Source organism: Bradysia coprophila (assembly GCF_014529535.1).
Source record: "Bradysia coprophila strain Holo2 chromosome X unlocalized genomic scaffold, BU_Bcop_v1 contig_128, whole genome shotgun sequence".
Classification (NCBI taxonomy): Eukaryota; Metazoa; Arthropoda; class Insecta; order Diptera; family Sciaridae; genus Bradysia; species Bradysia coprophila.
The window spans coordinates 1406509-1423209 of NW_023503295.1; the positions used below are offsets into that span (position 1 = coordinate 1406509).

A 16701-nucleotide genomic window follows, 5' to 3' on the forward strand; every position below is an offset into this window, starting at 1 on the left:
CAGCTACTCTTTAACCCGACTAATGTTCGAATTTTGTCATTAGAGCTACCAAATATGGTATGGTTGCGATTAATTCAGTGCGGTACAATCTGTCAAAATAGTAAAATGACTAACGGAAAACGTTAATCAATCCGTAGGTGTAATTGAATTTAATTTAATTTTGAATTGCAAAATTAATCATTTGAATACAAATTGGGATCTGGTGTCAATCGTTCGAAATTACGAATAAAGGGCGTGATTTACGGGCAAAGTAAATTTTTGTGTCATTTAACTTCCATCCCCTTTGTATGTTACATACGTGTATTATACGTAAACTGGCCCATCAAACTGGAATGGGAGAGACGCTAATATTATACGTACACACATAAGAAACATTTTTATAAAAATTTATAAAATGTTACATGCAGCCGTGACAAAATATAAAAGGAATATTTATTGTTCATAGTTTTTGCCTGTACACAGTGCAACCGAAAAATGGTTTCCATTTTTAATGCATATACGGCGGGCTCTGAAACTATTTATTTGAGGCATGACAATAATAATAACATAAAGCTACACATTTCAAGAGGGGTAACTTAATGCAAAGTTATGGTCTTTTTTCATTATTAAGTATTCGTATGGCACATACACATTATTCAGATTCAAAATGACTTCGCTTTTATAAAATAGAGAAGTGTAGACTGTGTGTTTTAATACACATGGTATATATATACGTGTAACGCATAAATGTTGCATTTTTCACCATTGTATACAATTTGAGACTATAAAAAAAATAATTCTCGAATAGCAACATGGAATTTACACATTAATAAACATATAGTCGAACTGCTGAATATGGATGCGAGTTTTAGTTATATGGCATTTTTTAGGGATGTCGATTGTGGGTTGGTTTTTCATTCTCCTTCGCGTTCGACAATTTTTATTTGCTTCATTTTTGAGTGATACGTAAAAAAAACTTCCTCTAACAGTCGTTGTTGTCCTTTTGCCGTTCTTTTGTTGAAAAACGTTTAAACGAGCATTTGATTTTAATTACACGAAAACAATGAATCGAAGGCACTTGACACTCAATATATGTATACCCTCGAAGATCAAAAATTTTTCAATGAGAGGCTTAAATGAACAAAATAATTGTGTTATTTTGAACCCATCCACGGGCAAATAATAATTCATTTCGCAATTGATTTTTTCCTCAGTCAAGTTCTGCACTTTTTTTTGTGTGTTATTTGCTTGTTTAGAAATGTGGGTTGGTTACGATCAATTGGCGAACAATTGAACGGAAAAAAAATGCATTCGTTGTGGCTGTATGAATTATAAAGAAAGAAAGAAAAAAATCGTTCTTTTCAAGGTATATTCTGAAGTGGGGTATAAGTGTTCGATGTTTTGCAAGTATTTTTACCCGAATTCGATCGATTAATTTTTCGACTTAAATTTTGTTTAACTCAAAAATTGAACTGAGTGTCTGGCCTTCATATATGGAGAGGTATTATTGCATCAGTCCTATTTTCTCAACTCTACCAATACGGTACGCCTAACTATTCCACTGAAAGATGTCGCTGCAACCAAAGCCAATGTCAACAGAAAAATAAGTAATTTTTTACTCGACGGATTTTAGTCAAATGACCTCAGGAACAGTAAGTAGTTTTTCAATCGGCCCTATATCGGCTTGGCAGTGAGAGTCTTAAAAAAGGATATGATAAAACGATAGCAAACCTTTATCTCCAAGAAAACATAGGTTCGATTGAAAAACTGATTACTGTTCTAGAGCTCTGAGGTCATGTGCCATCGAACAGCATTTTATTGGACTAAAATCCTTCGAGTAAAAAATTATTTATTTTTCGGTTGACATTGGCTTTGTTGCAGAGACAGGCATGAGCGCCGCCGAAAATGAGCCGCCGATCAAGCCGCCGCCGGCCATTTTTGAGCAAGCCGCGCCGCAGCCGAGCCGGTGCCAAAAACACGGCTCAAGCCGGCTTGAAACGGCTGGAAAATGAAATAAAGATTTCGAAAGGTGAATGGGTGAAATAATTTGGAAAACCGAGATTCCTGTTGATCCTAAGCAGCTCAAGTACATTTTGATTTTTTTTTTCAAAATTAAGAAAATTTTGAAAATTTTCTTGAATTTTCATGAATTTTCCAGAATGGTATATTACGTCCTCGCTTCTAAGTTTGTTGTTGCGGAACGAGCCGAAGGCGCACAATCAGTTAATTCACAAATTTGAGAAAACTTTATCGATCTTTGCGAATTTTCTCGATTTTTTTTTTCTTTTCAATTTTTACTTGATTTTCGTGAGCTTTCGATTTCTTATCGAAAACCATTTTCTTAATGAGTTAAATGAGTGTACCGGAGCATGATTTTCCATTTAGTTCAAGTTTTGAGGCAATAAAACTTGACGTGTTAGTGAACCTTAGACTTAGAGACTTGCTTGTAACAAGACCAGTTCCACTTGCACTTTGAACAACCTAATCTACCTACATTTTCGCTTTCCGTACAATTTCATTTTCATGCTTACTAGTTCATTTTCCATGAATTTATCTAAACGTTTTTATTTTGAAAAAAAGTTAAAAGGAACCTCCAGCCGAGCCGTTTTAAGCCGGCTCAAGCCGATTTTTTCGCCGCCGCCGAGAAATTTTTTTCGGCTAACCGCCGCCGAGGTTTCTCCGTCGGCGCTCATGCCTGTGCAGAGACATCTTTCAGTGAAATAGTAAACCGCACTCTGTCGGTAGAGTTGACATAATATAGAGGAAATAGAACTGTTGCCTTACTGCCTTTCCTGTAAGTGTTCGACATTTTGCAAGTATTTTTACCCCAAATTCGATCGATTAATTGTTCGACTGAAATTTTAAATTTAAATTTAAATTTAAAAATCGAACCGAATTGTGTTGTCGTGTCTGTCCTTCACATATAACGCTTAAAATAAAATGATTTCTTTTCCTAATCATCCGTAGAAACAAAATGGGGCTTAAAAACAAACATCTCAATTGTCGAAAAAAATTAATCGAAGAACGAACTACACTTATTTATATCATCGGCTAACACGTTATTACCACAAAAGCTTCCGACGTATGGTTTTTCGTCTTTATTATTTCGTGTCTCCGATCTCTGTTTGTTAAATTGTCTTCAAACGTATCAGATCAAGAATTTTTTTTTTATTTATTTGGTTTAGTTTGGTTACGAGTCTAAGAGTTTAACACAATGATCTGTAAAATAAAAACATTTGTTGTCGGTATATTAATACACATTTTTGGTTCTCCAGTCAGAAACAAAAAAATAAAACCAGAAACGGTATGCCCGGTAACCTAAATAATAAAAAATATGACCAAAAAATGAAGACATAAAAAAAATTAATTAAAAAAAAAATCTCTCACAAAACTTCACGACACATTATTAATAACAATTTCCAAAGATCAAAAACGCCAACTTAAATAATAATTACATAAACACATTAGTCTTATCTCATTTCATAAATAAAAAAATTTTAAAAATTAATTTTTGTTTTCATTTCATTTCATTTTTTTTTTGTTTAAGTTTTGTTCTTGATGGGATTTTAAATTTGACAAATCAGAGCGAAACGACCAATTCAGTAGCAAGTCTATTTAATAACATTTAATACGTTTCTAAGGTGATACAATTTCTGAACAACTGTCTAAAAAAAACCACCACCAACAACAACAACAACAATCCAGAGAATAGATTCGAAATATATTTATCATATTCTTCACTTAAAGGTTTTCGGAATAGGTTTTCCACAGAATAAAATGATTGATACATTTAAAATATGAGAGAAACAAAAAAGCAACACAGAATAAAAAAAACCGTGTGTTTGGTATATAAATACATTACACACCGATTCGGTTGGTTGTTGTTTCTGTTTCCATTCGTTTAAAAAAAAAATATTTCGTAAATATAAATCAAATAATCGCTTCACTGAATTTCGTGACAAAATTTTTGTGTCGTTTTAAAAGCATTCCAGATACATTTTGTTTTCTCTCCGTTTCGCTCTAGAAAGATTTCGTTTTCTCAGTGATTTCGGTTTTAAGTTGATTGGTGGACCAATATTTTATTCACACGACTCTTTTCTTTCGGTTAGCTTCAACAACGTGAAATGGTTGTAATGTACAACGTGACACATATCAACACATCAACAGTAAAGTAATTTTTTTTTAAATTCTGGTTGTCGAATAAAGGTTACATATACAGTATGGGACCCGGGGATTTTTTTTTTTCATCAGTTCTGAGGGATTCTTCTGAAAAAAACAGAAGACCGAAATCGGACGCGTTTTCTATTGGAATTTTTTATATGTACCCAGTAAGGTATTCGACCATAGAAGCCAAAACCACTTTCAAAAAAATTCTTCGAAGCTTTTGTGGCTGGTAAGAGGTCATCAAAAACCGAAAACCTGCACTTTTCTTACAACAATTTCTGCAGTTACACGAGCCGTACAGGGTCGTCTAGGGTGTCATTAGAAAGGTAGTTGCGTGTACTTCCGGGGCAAATAGGGTCTTATTGGGTTTGGAATTCATCCACACTGAGATATGCAGAGTTGAAGTTTTCAACCGAAAAAAGACTGAAAACTTACACTTACACTACTCGAGGTACACGAAACGTACATGGTGGTGTGGGGTGTCATTAGAAAGGTAATTTTATGTACTTTCAGGGCAAATAGGGTCTTATTGGGGTTTGGAAGCATCTACGACTAATTATGAGAAGTTGAATTGTTTAAGTGCTTATATCGAATCGAAGATGCTACCAAACTTCCGTAAGTTCTATTTTCCCTGAAAGTACATGCAATTACCTGCCTAATGGCACCCCACACAACCATACACGTTCCGTGTACCTCGAGAAATTTCTGTAAGAAAAGTGTGAGTTTTCAGTCTTTTTTCGGTTGAAAACTTCAACTGTACATATCTCAGTGTAGATGAATTTCAAACCCAATAAGACCCTATTTGCCCCGGAAGTACATGCAATTACCTTTCTAATGACACCCCACACGATCATGTACGACTCGTGTAACTGGAGAAATTTTTGTAAGAAAAGTGCAAGTTTTCGGTTTTTGATCACCTCACACTAGCCACACAAGCTCCGAAGAATTTTTTTGAAAGTGGTTTTGGCTTCTGGGGTCGAATACCTTTCTAGGTACTTCCAATAGAAAATGCGTCCGATTTCAGTCTTCTGTTTTTCAGAAGAATCCCTCTTCTAGAGAAATGCGAAATTAATATTTGTTTGATCTGTAAGACTTTTACAATGAATTGCTGATAGTTCAATTAGTGATTGGTAAAGAGGTAACCTATAAGTATATTGTACAACAGGTAACCAGGTAACCAGATAAAAAATAAATATTTTTTTTTTAGATAATTCTAGCATTTCTAATTTAGACGAAAAGTACTTTGTTAATACTCTCAAATGTGCTGTAGGTGATGATTTCTAATTTATTTTTTCCCTTTTGCATAATTCCTCAAACGATAGCCGCCGCCTCTTTTTTAATACACAAAATACACCAACAACAACCACAACAACAAAATAACCGAGAGCATAAGTTCTTATTTGTTTGATGACACAGACAATGGGGATAAGAAATAAACAAATTGCTGTTTGTACTTCTCGGTATGATTTACTGGTTTTTTTCTTTGCTATTTTTATTTATCATTTTTCTCAAACAAAAATAGCTTGCTGTAGGGTCGGGTAAGTGATTTTCGGGTAAATTAAATTGGTCAATCAGTTGTAATGAAAACTGTTACTGAAAGAAGATACCAACTGGGTGTGCGCACGTTTCAATCGATTGTTGTTTTATGGTGAAAACACCTTATTCATAGAGAACTGATGAAATCTTTTCACTCAAGAAAGCTTCTTTAATATAGGTGTAACTACCAACAAAACTATATGTTAGAAATCGTCTGATTCGTTGTGTTTCAAATATTATCTCAAATACCATCCACTAATGGAGGTCTGTCCCTCCTAACTAAAAAATAATTTTTTGACGAGAAAATTTTCCTTTGAGGTTTCAGTTTGAAGATAAAATTCGGTTTATCCGGACGATTAATTTCAATTGATAGTTAATAAATCTCTGAAAATGACTTGGTCACAAGCCGAATCATAGACAGGAAATGAAAATGGTTGTCATTTGGCTTCTAGAATCACTCAGTAAGAGAAAATATTTACAGAAAATTTGGACCAGCCATCCATTAACTTATTATGTATTAGGTTTTGAAGTACTAGATTTAGGCCACTTAAATCAGAGAGACAGACTTGTGTATGTTGTCCATTTATCATCAACTTATTATGTATTAGATTTTAAAGTACTAGATTTCTTCTTCTTCTGGATCCGGCAACGTCCAGAGCCGGCTTGCAGAGGGGGTGCTAAGAATCCCCGGGTTACCTCAGGTTGCCATACTAGATTACAAATTGCCGCATATAATGCCAGAACATTGTCATCACGAGCAAAAATGCTCGAGATGGAGACGGAACTAGAGAAGATTAAATGGGATGTGGTCGGTGTGAGTGAAGTGAGGAAACCTGGAGAAGAATGTGTTAAATTACAATCAGGACACACATTCTTCTACCGCGAGGAAGTGACAGTCAAATGCTGATGCACGGTGTCGGACTATTCATTCATAAACGATGGTCAAATCGCATAATTCACACAAAAAGTATATCTGATAGAGTGATATACGTATGCCTGAAAATTAACAGCAACTACAGCATAAAAGTGATTCAGGCATACGTACTAGATTTATGTCAATTTAATGAGTCAGGCGTCTCAAGGCACAGGCTAAATATAGTGAAACTTGTAGAATTTACTAAAAAATCAAACAAAGTTTCTAACTTACGTTGATCAGCTGTATAAATGGAAAACATTCACGAATGGTCTGTTAGAGCAACAATAAGTTTTCTACAACGCCAAATTAATAAAAAAAAATTATGACCCAGAGACTGTCAACCTATTTAACCCGAAACGTTTGATCGATCATTTCGGAAAAGATTTCAATTCGACTTTTAATGGGACATACAAGAATTTTCTTGATTAAATTAACAATTATTGTTGGCTGTTGTTGTTGTTCGGTTTATTATCATTTTTCCGAAATAATAATAATAAAATGGACTAATCCGATTATGCAGATGATATGCAAAATTTTAATTAAATGAAAACAAGTTTCTTCTCTCTCGCATCAAAAAAAAAATGTTTAAAAAAAAAATCAATTGAAAAGTGTTGATAAATGCAGTGACTGTTTAATGAAATATGTAAAAAAAACAACAACAACAACTGCCAAACAATAAAATCCGAGAGAGAGAAATAAAAATAAAAACCGTTAGCTTGAATTTGTAGCACGATGATCCCACCCCATAAGCAGCTGCTTAGACTCCACGCTTATAAATAAACTATAGTCTGTCACAAAGTGTTGGAAAAATATGGCTGACTGCATCGAATTTACTCAGTTTATACTACTGTTACATTATATTGTCATGTACACAGTAAGGAGAAAAAATATCCAACATTTTTAGCGAATCTGTTCTATTTTCTCTATATCCAGCATTATACGTGTCCGTACATTTTCGGTATATGTACATCCAAATTGAATGGGACTAAAAATGAGAGCCAAAAAAAAAAATTCAACTGAAAACAACAATAATCAACAATATAACGAAGAGTTAGATCGACACACTAAAAAGTGTATATAAAATATATGTGCCACCCGGTCGGTATAAATAAATTCATTTTCTACCCTTCGTTTTTGGCTGGCTGATATTGTTGCAGAGTTTTCGGTTTCATTGTGTTCCACTAAAAACCAAAAGTTTGCATAACTTTCGTGTATACCTTGTCAATTTTAGGAAGCTGATGTTTGGTTCACACATCAAACCGAATAATTTTATTTATTTTTTTCGCTCGGTTGTGAAGAGAGAGGGTTGTCGTATGGATTGTCTAAAGGTGTACATAAACAACTAAAATGACGTCCTTTTTTCGAAACAATAAAATATGAAAGTCATTTGTTACAAACGACGGAAGCATATACGTATGTTTTGCCAATGAATCAAATTGATTGTGAATTGATTGACGGAGGTTGTATGACAGGGCTTATTATTGGAAATTTTTTAAGAATTTTTTAAGAATTTTAAAGAATTTTTGAGAATTTAAAGAATTTTTAGGAATTTTTAAGAATTTTTAGGAATTTTTAAGAATTTTTAAGAATTTTTTAAGAATTTGGTTGTTTTTGCTGTAAAAAATTCAGTTCATGCAAATTTACGTATCTAAGTCAATTTTTAATTGTCAATTACGATTATAAAATCGAACAATTCAAAATTCAATTTTATCTCATGAAGTTGTGTCTGATACGATTTCGACTGATGAAGTCGCTCTGACATAGTGGCGACATATCTTAAACGAGCTGGACATAATGCTCAAATGAAAGCATTGTCAAAGCGACAAAAAACCATTAATTAATGTAAAGACAGTTTTGAGTTTGAAACTAGGCCCCATCTCCCTTGACTCACTAACTTTTCCAATAATTGCAGTCCCAGTTTTCTTACTATTTTTGAATAAGCTGGTGTTTTTAAGAACACAAAATTATAGTCAGATGAAAAAGCGATACAATAATGGTCTATTTGCTACATCATTGATTGTGTATCTCTTTTATTTTCACTGGCCGTTTAGAAAACTCAAAATTAATTTAATTTTCTGAAGAAACAAAGAGAGCTCTGAGTTGAAGGTTCAGCGAGCGATGTTTTACACCCAATAAAAATGAGTCTACTAAAAAGCGCTAGAAAGATGGCATATTTCTTACCTAAATCGTGTGAATTACTGCCCTCGCTTCGCTCTGGTCGCAATATTTACGCTCGTTCAAATATTCCCTTTCATAAGCTTTTTAAGCATGGGAAAAATTCTTTTAAGAATATCCAATAGTCCAATAAAAATCCAATCTTCAAACTTAACTACCCACTGGTCGGAACCACCAGAAAATAATTAATGTCATGTACATCCATGCTTAAACTTACTTTCAAAACTCACCAAGCTTCGAAGAATTTTTTTGAAAGTGCTTTTGGCTTCTAGGGTTGAAGTCCGTTCTAGGCACATATAAAAAATGCGACCGATTTCGGTAGGCTGTTTTTTCAAAGAATCCCTATAAAGAATTACTTAAGTTATCGCGGCAGCAAGTGTACGCACGTTTTCTGTATTTAACGTTTTACGCCAATGTAGCACATTTTCAATCATTTCATCATATTGAACTTAGCGTTATGTACATTAAGGTTATTTTCTGTCATAAAACCCTGACTTTCACATTAAATGCAAAATATTTTTGAATTTTTTTAAAGAATTTTTTAGGAATTTTTTAAGAATTTTTAAGAATTTTTAAGAATTTTTATGAATTTTTATGAATTTTAAGAATTTTTTAAGAATTTTTAAGAATTTTGAGAAATTTTAGAATTATTTAAGAATTTTTAGAATTTTGAGAACTGAAATTCCCAATAATAAGCCCTGTTGTATGAAACGTAAAAGTCATGACAAAGCGAAAAATAAGAAGAGACACAAGAACAAACAAAAAAAACCCGTTTCAATCTGGCCTATTTCGCAATCGTCAGAACGACTAATTTCTTTCCTTTTTAAACAATTTCATGCGCAAAAAACAAAAGGAAATTACAATGCCGTCTGATTGCCAAAACCATTTGAATGAAAAGTACGAAATGTTTAAAATCTCGACGATTATGTGCAGTGTGTTGCTTTTCTTGTTCAACCAACATTACCATTCTTTTGCAAGCGAAACTGTCTCATCAAAATACGTACTTATGTATATAACCATTCCATATAGAACACCATCCATTAAGGTTGTATACGTAACTTTATATATATAAAATAACTTTCAAGGAATAAAATGGGGTCCGTTACACATTGATGATGATGATGGTTTGTTGCTAGAAATAAAATGTACTTTATACGTTCCTAGCAATATATGTGTAACGAACGGTACACGATAATAGAAAGGCAATGTTACCACCCCGATAAGCGGTTTATCTTCCCGTTTCAGGCAATGCTTTTTGCCCCAAAAAAGAAAAATCTTTTTCGCTCTGTTGTTGTGAGTGGAGTTGAAGTTATTATCATGTACATTGTATGCATATAGGGTGGTTTTTGGTTGGCTGTTATACCAGTAACACAGGGGCTATAGATATGGAATTTTATGTTATATAAAGAGGCTGGTATACAATACATCTCTCTACATAAATATATATATGGCGCAAATACTTGGATGTGATGTTCAAAAAGGTACACACATATTATGGCCATGTTTTACTTTGAGCAGGGTTATTGTTTATTGTTTTTATTGGAGTTTGGGTAATTGGACCGTGTACCTATTCAATTGAAATGGAGTAGTAGTAATATGTTTGTAATTCTATGAGAGTGGTTGGCTCAAATGGGCGGAAAAATTGTTAAGAGGTAAAACTTTACGCTATAAGAAGACGAGAAAAATAAATAACTTTTCCGCCGATCGGTTGCATGCTTTTTTGTTAGTTAACCACACAAATGCTAGTTAAATAAAAGTGAAATTTGAAAAACAATAATTACCCCACACACCTTGGCCGAAGCCATCGAGACCATGCGGCAAACTGAATGGCATTGTCATTGGCATTCCCGGTGGCAATTGCGACGAATGATGTGAATGTGCGGCTCCATATGCTAGGTGATGGTGTGGAATTTCGGATGATTTCAAAAATCCGGACATAAGTGCTTCTGTCGAGTTTAACGCCATTCCGAAAATTTTGTCTGAAAACGAAGAATTTTTTTTTGGGTTGAGTAAAAAAAAAATTTAGTTTGAAACGAAAACGTTCAATCTATTTTGTGTAGTTGAAGCATACGGTTCAACGTTTTTGAATTATTTTTTTTTTCGTCGAACAACAAAAAATGTCCACCACACAAAAGAATATGTTTTAACCGAGTCCTTTTTATATACGAAACGTGCATGATATTGTCAATGGGATTTTTCGTAGTAAATTTTATGCATTCCTTTCGATGAATGACAATGATTTTAAATAAATTTATTATTTTGGCACGTTTAGGACATCAACATAATTTATTATGATGCATAAAGAGCGCCCAACTATAATAATGATTTCAGATACGTTCGAGAATTAATTATCGATTCAAAAATATAAAAATAAAATTTTTAATAGAAAGTCTACCCAGAACAAAACAACAACAAAAAAACATCGACTCTGACATGAAACGATGAATTCATTTCAGGTATAAAACGTGAATCAAAACCTTTACCATGATTTTATCATCGGTAAACTGTACAAATTTATAGTAATTTCCAGTAGATATCATCACACGATCAGTAAATATTTTTTGTCTCGTTGACTAAATGAAGCGCGCGCTGATTGTGATTAATTTTTGTTTGGTCGTGCTGTGCTAAATGTGTTGTTTTTGTTGCGTTATTGCTGTTTTTATTTTGCAGAGTGGTATATGGATTATGGTGCTGCAACTGCAGTCACTCGGACAATATTTATTGCACGTGATAAAATTGGTATTACACGTTCTGAGACAAACGAGAGAGAGAGAGAAAGAGAGAGAAAGAGAGAGAAAGAGAGAGAAAGAGAGGGAGAGAAAATGCTGAAGAAAGTAGTACAATCAAGTCCACCGAATGGCAATTCAATAAATTTTTAAGATGTTGACATACAAAATCTACTACTTCTTTAGTTTGGAAACACATAGAATAGCGTAATCTGTTATCGATAACGACGACAACAATAATAACAAGCTCTGGACTATATGGTTACCATATAGTAAAATGCATGTTAAAAAAATTGAAGTACAAGATTTGAAATCAACCGATTAACAATACTTTGTCCCGATAATAATACTGGTCATATGCTTGCCCGTCTGTAACAGATTAAGATAGGGTTTCCAGACGTACATTTAATCTTTTTTGACAACGCCACTACTTTTACCGACTGCGGCTAGCCTGCTACTATTTCATTGATTTTGCACTCTTTGTACTCTTTTTCTGCAGTGAAGTGAAATTCTTATACACTTTTCCGCACGAGCTATACTAGGCTTTAAAAGGTGAAAAAAAAAAGTTTCGCTACGCGGCAATAAGACCAATTTTCCACTAAAATCATGTACGTGTTTCACAAGCGATTTCTTCTAGTAAGATATGGAAGTGGCCAAAGAACACTTTCTTTCAAAATGTCGGGAACGATTTGAAATTTTTGATGCAAAGTTTGTTTTGCAAACAACTAATTTATGTTAGTAGTTAAAATAATGGCTGCAATTGAGAAAATTCGAATTTTAGAAATCCAATTGTCGTTTTTATGGCAGTTACAACACTTGAAATATTGTTACAGTTAAGATCAATCATTTGGCTGCTAAATTGATGCCTGAACTTATGCGGAAAAAATTATGATAACTTTGTACTCACATTCTTTTTGGACAAAGTATAACCATAGATGTCCATAGATGAGGTGGTAACGTTTCATTGAGAAATAGAAACGCTTGTGGTAATCATCAATAAATGCTAAGTCAGTAAAGCATAAAACGACATTATACTTCGTCCTAAAAGAGTTAAAGTACAAAGCTATGACTGAAAAGGGATTTCATATTGATTTTTTGCTACTTTAGCAACCGTACTCTTTTGTACTCTTTTTCAAGTCAAAAATGTACTCTTTTTGAAATTTTCGATCTGGGAACCTTAATTAAGAGCAGTGTCATAATTCGTGCATGATTCGCGCATGTAGCGCTAACGTTTTCTATAGAATTGATGGAATGCGGTGAATGTGATAGCATGAATGATTGGAAAAGTTGGACAACAAATTCTGTTGAAATCGAAAGTGCTACAATGAAGTGAACTTAAATTCATCCGAAACTTGGGGTTCCGTGGGTTTTTGCGGATCCTGCATTACTTTCAGTAGTCGATAAATTTTGCTCATCGCCTTTATTGATAATTGTCAATTTGAACAAAATGTCTTCATGCATCACCATGTCGCTTGTGACCGTTATTCATGGCGATACCATCATTTGATCATTTGTTATATCAAAATCCGTTCAATATTTTACACCGAAGATGAGACACCCTGTGACACTCTTTTTATCCAACATTTTCTATCCAAATGCCCACATCCACTTTTTCTGTCTTTTTTGTGTTCAAACTCAATTCAAATTTTTCTCATTAGTAATATATGACTATTATTAACTATGAATATGCCAGAAGCGTGAAAACGACACCAAAAGCAGCATCGGTCGCCTCTTTTCAGATCTCTTCTTTATTTTTATTTGAAATAGCTCAGATTTTTGTTTTGCATAAATTATAAGCGGCAGGCGAACAAATTTATTGTTGTGTTAATATAAATTTTATGTCTTATAGATTAGGTATTATACATGTGTTCCAATGTGTTGTTGTGATTTTTTTCTTCGTCTTCTGTCGTCGTTTCTTCTAATATATTTCCTCATTAAAGGTCATCTGAACATTGTTCAGGTCGTATTTTGAATGGGTTAAATTATCGGACACATTCTGTGATGAGACATTAGACGTGGATTTGTGTGTGTGTGTGTTCGGTGTTGATTTTAAAATTGAAAAAAAAAATCGGATTTTTTCTTTCTTCTGTTTTATAGAACAAGGTTCATATTGAGCTCTTTGTTATAATGGTTCGTCCGTCGACACCAAATTGATCGAATCCATTACGAAATTTTTCGGACAGGAAAAAAAAACAACAAAATCATGAAACGAAACATGGACGACATCTTAATCCGTAATAATGCACAATATTGTGCATGTCCTGTTTCTGTTTCTCTATTTGTTAGAAAATCGAGGAAAAAACCCCTAAACGTAATCATGTGGAAAACCATTTTTCTCTCGCAACGTATTTCAATTTATAAATTTACCACAAAGACATACCCAATCGGTGACAAATTTATGTACATATCGGCACCTTTAATGGAATTATTATTACCCTTGAACAACATGAAAATATAGTACACATGCTATGTCTAAATATCGAACAAAAGGAATGAAATAAGTGAAAATTCAATTTTTTTTTTGCATAAATAGAAAATTGCAAATAGATTCTAACCTGAATAGAAGAGAGTTTGTGGTACATACACAACAAATTACTTAGGCTGCATGTATAAAATGTTATAGATGTCTGTGTGTGTACGTTTCGTACGGATTATTTTTTGCAAACATTTTTGTTGTAGGATTATCCTTTTCGCTTAGATATAGGTGTACAACGAGGATTCTATTTGGTTTCTTCGTTTTTTTTTTTTTTTTTTGCTTCACTCGAGATAATATTTTGGTTTTTATAATAAAGTTAGTGTTTCGTGGAATTTGTATTTAAAAGAAACACCAACAGTAACTGAAAATTGGTTTCTAGTTCTACAAAAAATTTTTTTTTTTTTTTCGAAAAAAAAGTGCAGCGTCTTCTTGGGACAGAACAACGATCAGGTTTTGAATCATTAAAAAAATTATTTTACAATTGTCGTACATGATTTTCGACCAAATTTGAGTCTGGTTAAATATTAGGAACCGGCCATCTATTTCTTCATTCTTGTCGATAGATCCGTTTCTAAAGATCCTAAGGATTTGTCGGTCTACGATTGAGTAAATATATTAATAGTCAAGTGCGAGTTGTCCAAAAAAGCCGTTTCGCTCATATTGAATGTAAAAAGCGATTTTATGGTTGATTATCGTAGATGGATCGACCAATAACTCAAATCGCGATGTTGCCAAGCTGGGATCGGCCTGGTTTGGTCTAGGGGGCCGACGTTGCCTAACACTTCTTTTCGCTCAATGAAGTTTTGATTTTTGAAAATATATTTAAAAATATAAAATGAAATATTTTTGACATGGTTCCATGGGCGAAATTATTCCGAATGGTGTCTATTTTATGTTAAAAATAAAAAAACATTAATTACTTTAAAAAAAAGCATTTACCGGATTTTCCAGATATGCACATTTTTTGTATTGATGGTCGCCATCTTGAATTACAGCGCCACCTGCATATTTTTTCAATCACTTATATTTTTCTCGCATGCAGAAAGGTTCAAGGAACGCAAGATTTTTTTCCCACTCAATTCGGATCAAAATTCAATTTTATAGAGCCGAAAGAAGTTTTAGCTGACGGCGGCTCCCTGACCCAAACCAGGTCGATCCCAGCTTGGCAACATTGCGATTCGAGTTCGTGGCCGACCCACCTACGATAATCAACCATAAAATCGCTTTTTACATTCAATATGAGCGAAAGGACAACTCGCACCAGACTATAACTAGACAGTAGAATAATAGATAATTTAGGTGTCTTTCTCATCGCTATAAGCCCGCAATCTGATTCCTAGTCCTTGTACTGAAAAGAAAACAAATCCATAGTGACACTCTGTCCAATTAAATAGTTTTAAATGCTCTCAATCACTCTCTTTATTCTCGCAGTGAGCTGCTCAAGGATGTGTGGATCTGTGACCGAGTAAAATCACACATGCACCATTCAGAAAATAGTTCATCCATTTACATGACAACAAAACAAGAGCCAGTGAATCAAAATGAATTTCTGAGAGAAAACTACATATGTACTAAACGGAGGCCAAATTGAACCGTGTTCCATTTTTCTTTTGTTTACTTGTGCGGTTGTAGCGCAAATGGAATAAAAACGGTGACAAAACGGGGCGCTATTTGTTAGATATCGGCCAAAGCAATCAAATTGATTTGTAATCCTAGTAGTTTTAGTTATGATAAGTCAGTCTAAATTATACTTTGGGAGAAGAAGTTCAATAAATTATTCTTTTGTAAAGTCTTCTTTTATCCAATACAATGTCCCAGAACTTGGGAGATTTCAATACTATTTTCTTAACGGTTTGTGTACGATGCCAGCTTAAAGCTTTTAGAAAATAGTTCATCCGCTTGCATGACAACAAAAACAAAATGAATTTCTGAGAGAAAACTACATATGTACTAAACGGAGGCCAAATTGAACCGTGTTCCATTTTTCTTTTGTTTACTTGTGCGGTTGTAGCGCAAATGGAATGAAAACGGTGACAAAACGGGGCGCTATTTTCTAAACGGTTTGTGTGCGATGCCAGCTTAAAGCTTTTAGAAAATAGTTCATCCGCTTGCATGACAACAAAAACAAAATGAATTTCTGAGAGAAGACTGTGTACTGAACGGAGGTCAAATTGAATCGGGTGAAATATTTCTTTAGTTTACTTGTGCGGTTGTAGCGCAAACGGCAGGGGCGGATTAAAGTTTTCAGCGCCACTGGCAAACGCAATTTAAGCGCCAATTTTCCTATATGAAATTCATATAAACAAGGTGGTAATAACGAAAATTACTCCTTGTTCAAGACGTGCATTCCGGAGACTATTGAAAGAATGATAGTGTTACGATAGAAGTGGAAGAAATGTAATTGCGAGCGCAGCGAGCAAGAAAATTTGCAAAAATAAGGTATCACTAGAGAAATTCTGATACCACAAGAAAATTCTGTTTTGATTATTGGCATAGCACTGACTGGTATGAGTTAAAAGTTAAAAATTTTAGTTTATGAAGACCACATCACAATTCGTAGTTTTTACGCTAATTCAATGGCCGAGCTTTTTCTTTTTCGAGGCATCAGATTTCCTTTTTTAACCTGATTTACGCTCTTGTGTGTAAAAGGCAAATGAACATCAGCTCAGCACTCCATTCTGAACTAGTTCGAGTGATCGAAGAGGCGCTGTTTCCTCGTTTTTTGACAC

At 33.9% G+C, this 16701-nt stretch overlaps 1 protein-coding gene across 2 annotated transcripts in view; it reads right to left on the reverse strand.

The window, feature by feature from the left end:
• The window catches only part of LOC119067684 (homeotic protein ocelliless), a 50904-nt gene that overhangs the window by 21868 nt on the left and 12335 nt on the right, over positions 1-16701 (reverse strand). Inside the window, exon 2 of one of the 2 annotated variants that reach the window (XM_037170804.1) lies at positions 10561-10749. In XM_037170804.1, the coding sequence (XP_037026699.1) occupies positions 10561-10735 (175 nt within the window). In that variant the 5' untranslated portion in view covers positions 10736-10749. Of the gene's footprint in view, positions 1-10551; positions 10750-16701 lie in introns of both variants that reach the window. The other variant, XM_037170803.1, reaches the window with a different exon arrangement.